Below are 7,459 nucleotides of genomic sequence, written 5' to 3' on the forward strand. Positions count from 1 at the left end.
TCTTTCTGAGTTGAATCACAGGGATGCAGTTACAGAGCAGAGTGAACGTGGCACCTTTTAAAGGTTATTCCCTTCATGAATAAAAATGCTTCTTAGATGGTCAGATAATTAACCCAATGCCCAAGTGATGTTTAAGTAGTATTTGTCCTGTTTTTGAGCACATGTTTTTGTGACTATTTTGAGGAAGATTCTCCAAAGTATCCCTTGATACACTACTTCCTCCTTCAAGTAACACAAGCCCTCCTAATATTCTATTTGTAATGTTTAAGGAGAAAAATTGATCTGCTAAACTGTTCATTAAGCAAGTTATGCTTCCTTTGCAGCATAATTATGCATTTATACTGACTGTGGGGTTTTACTGGTGGGTTTATTGTCTTTTTGTATCAGGTCCCATCCTTTCCTGTTACAATATATAACAATGTCCTTGTTGCATAAAAATAACACTTGGTACAAAGTAACTGCCCAAAATACTTCTTAAAAAAGAAAAATTGTTTATTTCATCAATGAAAAAATGTTTAACACTTGAAAAAAAATAACTGTAGGGAATTGATGCTGTGGGTTAGGTACATTAGTAGGTAGCATTGGTGTATGTACACTGTATTACTATCTGTGCACTTTTGATGCCTCCAGGCAGGCATTTGCCTTCAAACCCAAGGACAAGGGGTTGTGTCACTAGTAGTTGATAACAGTTCCCTGCCAATAGCCTTCAGCAATTTTGTCCTCTTTTTTCCCCCAAGATGAATCAAACCTGGATGCCTTTTCTGCAGGACTCTGTGTGATATGTTTGATATATTAGGTTGTTATTTAATCCAACTATATATCAAACATATTCCTACAGTGTCCTGCCCTGTCTCCGGGGGTTTATAAAGTAGTAAAAGGCAATATGAAGGAATACATTAAATCACAAGCAGGTTTAGAAGACATCCTGCAGATTCTTACTCTAATCTGATTTTAAACATATACAGTAAAGTGCTCCTCTCAGCAAACTTGCTTTTGGGGAAATTTATAAGTTGGGTAGGATCTTTTCTAATGGACAGCAGCCATACAAGTACTGAACCTCACAGGAATGGTTATTGTGTGTTACATGGTGCTGTGCAGTATCTTCTCCCTTTTCCTTTTTCTGTATGAAATAGAAGCTGCAAGGTGCTTCAAAAGGAATATGGTTTGTCTTCCAGGATAACTTACAATGCTTGGCAATGAGTTTGTGGGTCATTCATTCTACTACTGATCCTAACTTTATTCATGCTGCCCATTGGTATTTGAAGGATCTTGTAGGAAACGGGTTAAAAGTACAAAAATATCATTCACAGTTAGTAATAACATCTAAGTTTATGATGACTTTAATTAAAGTAAGGATGTGGAAATAAAGATCTTGATCTTGTGGGTTTTGGTTTTTTGCAGGGTTTTGTTATCCCATTCTCATGAGCTTAATTTCTAAAGTAATCTAAACTGCCATCTCAAGGGACTAAAAGGTAGAATTTTCTACCATGGTACGCATAATGTACCATTACACATGATTTTATGTTCACACAAGTTGAGAATTGCTGTAATTTGAGAGCAGCATTGATGAATGTGAACCAAAACAATTCATGACATGCTCCTCCAAGTAACAGAAATGAGTAGAGAAATAGTTCTTAAGTCTGTTTTGCTGCACTATCTTCAAGTATTGTGTAGTAAACAGTGTGGACATCTCATTTCAAGATACCTTTTTCAAACCATGCTGCAGGGTATATGAAAACAGACACATGCCTTCCACTGTGCACAGCAGGAGAAACTCCCATGTCAGCCATTGTCATCTACTCTGAGCATGTCTCAAGCCCCCGTATGTGCCTGGCTTCAGAGTGTGAAAAGCCAAAGAAACCCAAGACCAACCCACAGAGGAGGAATGGGCAGAGGAGAAGACAGAAGCTCTGAAGTGCTGTCTAGACCTAATTGAATATTTACTTTTAAAAATGTTTAACTAAATCTGATTTTCCATAGAAAATCTGTACTTTCTATAGAAATGTTTTGCTCTCCTCCCCCCCCACCAAAAACAAACAAACAAACAAAACCCACAAAACTGAGTTTTCAGCTGACGGAAAATGTGCAGGTTCAGTTTTATAAACATCAAGATTTTCTGCAGAAAATCTTAGTGAAAATATATTTTAAAATAATGGTAGATGCAGAGGGGAAGAAAACATTTTTCAAATAGCTCTAATCCTAATAGTCCACTTACCTGGTAACTTATGTGTAGCACTAACTTAAATAGTTTCACTGTAGCCTTTGCATTGATGCAAGCTCTGATTTCCCTGCAGTCCCTTCAAGCTGAATATTTTTACCTGCATTTATATGCACAAATTCAGCACATACAGCTGTTTTTCTTCCCTGTCTTTGGGCCAGAGCTCAGCAGCTCAGGAAGTGTGTTAAGTATGTTGAGAAAGTACTGATATGACTTTAAGAATATTTCTAATACAGCAAGTAAATAGCAGTCTGGAAAAATGTCTGGACAGATACTGAAATTAATAGATCAAAGTCATAACAGTGAGTACTTTATTAGGCTTTATGGAAAAAAACAACTACTTAGTGATTTGTTTACTGATTTAGGAGATAGCCTACCTTACATCATTCATTTAAAAGATAGTACATGTACTATTTGCATTATGCGGAGTAATTCTTGAGTTACAGTCATCTTTGCTAGTATGGAAGTAAGCTCCTCAATTTTAACCTGACAATATTCTTTAATTTCATAAAGAAGTTAAAACTGTGATATATTGGGGAAACTGAAACAAAGAAGACGACACAAATTCCAGCAGAAATCATAGGAGAACTGCTGGTTATCACAGTGAACTGTTAATTTCCAGTTTGTTTTCCTTCTTCCCTGCCATAAAAACATCCTCTACAATTTGGCAAGTGTTCTTCCACCGCAAAATGCCAGATTTGTGCTGTTCCAAAATGACAGAACAAAATGTTAAGTAATTGTCTGCTGTTTAGCAAATATTGCCATATGAATGTGGCACTTCTCACTCAGGAGGACAAGGTTCCTACTCAGAGGATGTTGAAATCTTAACTAGCTTCAGCATAAACAGGGTTCAGGCACAAGAGAGGATACACCACCAGAAACAAATCTATTTTGAAAGACAATAAATTTCTGACATCAGATGCCATTTATTGTCATTAAAGGCATTACTGGAAAGATGTCTTTAACTCCCATTGTCACTAGTAGAATTGTGCATTACAGACCAAAATATTTTCCTAAGTTCTGTTTCATCAGCTGTTTATTCATTTTCTTGTCTGGATAGACAGTTACTTTTAATATATGTAGATGTTGAGACAAATATGTCCAGTGTTTTAACTGCTTCCCCAGAGCCTACCATGTTCCCAACAATACAAGAAGAACAGGATAATTTTGTCTGTTCGCTCAAAAATCTGTTTAGCTTAGAGGGGGGAAAAGCCCATCTCCTTCAGGGATTCCTGTTAGCGTATGCATCACAACATGCCTACGTTATCTTACTCTTTGTACTGCATTGGAGTCCATTTGGTGTGTTTTGGTCAGAATCAGTTTTAAAAGAATAGACCCTGTATCAACAATGACATTTGTGATTTAATTGTTCAGAAACTAGTATATCTCAATTGGGGAAGATTGATATAATTTTTTGTATACATTTAAATGACATTATTAGCTCTTCTTTTAACTTTTATACATGTGTATGTCCATCTTTAGAAAATCATGACATTTGCAGGGCAATATTGACTGTTTTCGGTCAATATTTTTCTACCTTCATACAGTAGAAGCATTATTAGCAGCAATTAATCTTTTTGTTCAGTACATGCTTTTTAAAACATTTGTTTTGATGCTTGAAGTGTTGTCCCCAAACCGCCCTGTGGCATCTCATAACTCCTAAGAGGACTGAATTCAACTACTTTCCCAATACTGCTCTTAGAGAACTTGATGGCACTTGGAAAGACTGATTAAATGAGTGGGAATACTTCATATACATGTTCTGCTTTTCATTAGAGATATGCAAAGGAACGTTGTTTTGTAAACCATAAAACTTTTTAAAGTATTTATGTATTTTCTTAGTTAGCAAATATAGTTATCTGCTTTGTTAATGTAATGCTCTGTAGCAATCAAAGGAAACAAACTACTTTTCATGCTACAAAGATAATACTGTATATGATAGCAAGAATTCCATTTCAGGCTATTTCTTAATGTACATTTCTGAAAATAGTTTTGAATATTTTAAAGATAATCAGGAAATCAGTGACTTTGCCTGAAATTTTCTGTTTAAATAAAATATGTCACTTTTAATTTTACACTAAAGTTGACTCACCAGAGCAATATTACTTTCCGGTTAAGTTAACAGTTTGTTATACTGTTGCCTTCTAGCCTAGAACACAGGAAAGTCCTTCCTAGAGTACAAATATTGAAGTGTTTCTTCTTTCTCTCTGCGACTGGGTTAAAAAAATGCAGTTTGAGGCCATAAAATACATCCTGGGGGATGAAGAGAAACCACTGCTCTGAATTGTGTGTGACACTGTTCTTTTTTGGTTATAGCAAGCAGATGAAACTCTGGATTTTGAAGAACAGATCCTGGAAGCAGCTAAATCCATTGCAGCTGCTACCAGTGCCCTCGTCAAGTCAGCCTCAGCAGCCCAGAGGGAGCTGGTGGCACAGGGAAAGGTGGGTAAACAGGATAATTAAGACAGGAACGAAAGAAAAACCTTTAAATTGAAAAGCACAGAATTTTCCAGTGTAAGAATAGTATGGAAGGAGCTCTGGGATCACTAATCAAAATGTAAATCATGCCAGAAGTTATTGAATCGCATGGCCCTATATTGGTTTAAAAATCTGTTTGTTTAAACCTAGTAAACATAATCAGGTATTTGGCTTTCAGATGTCTCAGCTGTTTCTTATTAAGAAGAGCATTTCATGTAATGGAGGGCAATGATTAAGGCTAGTAATGTATAGTCCCATAGGACATTCTGGGATTTAAAAAGAAACATCATAGTAAACAATAAGGTTCTGGACTAAATTAGCAAAGCACCTCAACTAATTGTGCCTTTAGGATTTGTTGTGCGATTCAGCTGGGACACGTGTGTGCATGTAAATGAATTGCATGCAAAGGGACATATTGCCAGGACAACCAAAGAAGTGCTTACAAAATGTCTCTTAAACTGTCCATTTGGTCTTGTCAGCATCAAGCATCAAGTGCTTTTTAGTTCATTTCCATTTCTCCTTTTTATGCAATTTGCATAATTTGAAAAGAACTTAAAATCTTGGTAGCATCCAGATCTGCAGCTTTCAAGAAGAGTTTGTTGTTTTCAATTTATTGTTTCAAATTATATTAAAATATTTATTCTGACCAGGCTGTGCCATTCAGCCATGTTACAAAGGAACCGTTCTGTTTTATTCATCTGTGGTTCCTCAGGAACTTGTGTTTGGTTCCAGTGTGATCACAAAGCAGTTGTTTGGGAACAGTAACAAAGATCCACTATAGCGATAGTTATTGAACTTTTTTAAAAGCACAAAACACTGAGGGCTCATCTACATGAGACTCTACTGTACAGCTAATTAGGCAGCTCTGCAATAAAAGTCTCAATGTCTACATGTGCAGCCCTATTAGGCCACAGGAAACTGATTAACTCTGTCACAGATTAGTACTTGTAAATACAAGTACTGTCTTGCAGCAGAGTTCTTTACTGTGCAGCAATGTACATGTAGGTGCCCAGGGCTGGCCAGGGCATGAGGGTATTTCAGTGCAGGGCTGACTGCTAGCTAGCCCTGTTGAGCCAGGTCAGAGCAGCCCCGGTCTCCCTACCAGCTCAGGCTGCTCCGATCCAGCTCAACATGCTGCTATTCTGGGCGCACATGTAAATGCAGTGCCCGGGAGTAATAAACTCCAGTGTGATGCATGTCAGAGTTTATTTGCATTAATTTCACGTGTGGATGCTCCCAGTATTAACAAATAGTGATTGAAATGTGACAGTATAGTCAGGGAATGAAATTTTTTACTTACCTTATTGGTTCACTTAGATTATTGCACTCTTTGCCTTTATCTAATACAGCTTGTTCACATCAGGTTACGCTATGGAAGTATCTTTTCTTTTCTGTTCTCACAACCACTGCTAAAGAGAAATACAACTTAACCTGGTGTCAGCCCTTAACATTCACAATAAATTTAGGCTTCTTGTGCCTGCTTCCTTGGACACATTTCTGCCATATACTTTTGAGACTGAGGGTAGCAGTGCTTATGCCATATTCCATCAGAGCTCAGAAAAATTGCTTTAACTACTCTAATCTCTCTTATACAGGAAAGCCATTGCTTGCATTCTAATATCAGTATACTTGTCAAATGTATTGCCATATTGGCAAAATTATTCTGTTGGTTAAAATGAGAAGACATTTTTTTGTTTTGGCCTTTGCTTTCCCATATGGACAAGTTAAATCTAAGGACCTGGAATTTAATCAGTGAGTCGCTCTTAGTAGTAGTAGTAGTAGTAGATTGCCTGTTGGCAAGATCAGCTAGGTTGATCCAGGAAGTAGTGCAGAGCTGTTTAAGGTAGAAATGAAATAGAAGCAAAATCTTGTCTCTGAATAGCCAAGCGTTTTGATCACATATCTAGAGTTATTGTTACAAAAGAATTTCTGCTTTCATTTTTTTAGCTTTCATAATTGCTGAGGGTAACTGGGAAATCAGATCCCTAAAGACTCAGAAACCAAAGGACAAGTGAAAAGACATTATTTTTCCAATCATCTCATTCACGATACATGAATGCATGAGGCAGCTGTACTAAGATCAGGACACAGTAATTCTTAGTGCTATACAAATGTACGAGAAAGCGTGTTCTCTGCCTCAAATTTATAACCTAGCATCATCCATCAGGAGCTGCAGAACTCATAAGAACTTTGTCTTTTGTGCATGGTGGCAGTTAAGTAATGTAGCATAATGCTGGAAGTGAAAAAAATTCAGTAGCACGTCAGCAGTGGAATGAATGATAGGTATGCATGATGTACAAGGGAATAAATTATTTTAAATGAATAGTAATTCCCAGCCTCCTCCGGCAACTGTTGATCAGGCCAAATCCTCAGCTGCACCAATCATTCCCTTCTTTGGGTTTCTCTAAACTTATTCAAGACTGGAGGTCCTGAAGCATATTGGCAAGGGGTAGATCATGACTAAGGTGAGACTAACAGTGGAAGTCCTCTTATTTCCATGATGGAAACTCATCATTAAGTGATACGGTATCTTTGTGTTAGCACAAATCTGGGACCTGATGACTTCTATTAGCATGGAAAATGTAAGTCAGGAATTGTCTTCTGGCTTTTAAGATCACACGGTGCTGTAAAGCAGGATCATATACAGGGCCGTGGCGGGGGGTAGGGGTGGAATCGGGGCGACTGCCCTGGGCCCCATGCTTTGGACTGGCGCAGTGGCGGCATGCCACTCATGCCCCCCCCCCCCCCCCCCCCCCCCCCCCC

The 7,459-nt window shown here is 37.8% G+C and overlaps 1 protein-coding gene across 3 annotated transcripts in view; it reads left to right on the top strand.

Moving 5' to 3' along the window:
* Positions 1 to 7,459, top strand: part of TLN2 (talin 2) — a 313,576-nt gene that overhangs the window by 288,880 nt on the left and 17,237 nt on the right. For all 3 annotated transcript variants that reach the window (XM_019504368.1, XM_019504369.1, XM_019504370.1), the window contains one exon: positions 4,535 to 4,660. In XM_019504368.1, the coding sequence (XP_019359913.1) occupies positions 4,535 to 4,660 (126 nt within the window). The remainder of the gene's footprint in view (positions 1 to 4,534; positions 4,661 to 7,459) is intronic.

The sequence above is a fragment of the Gavialis gangeticus genome, unplaced genomic scaffold (genome assembly GCF_001723915.1).
Source record: "Gavialis gangeticus isolate Ggan-Ray unplaced genomic scaffold, GavGan_comp1, whole genome shotgun sequence".
Taxonomy (NCBI): Eukaryota; Metazoa; Chordata; order Crocodylia; family Gavialidae; genus Gavialis; species Gavialis gangeticus.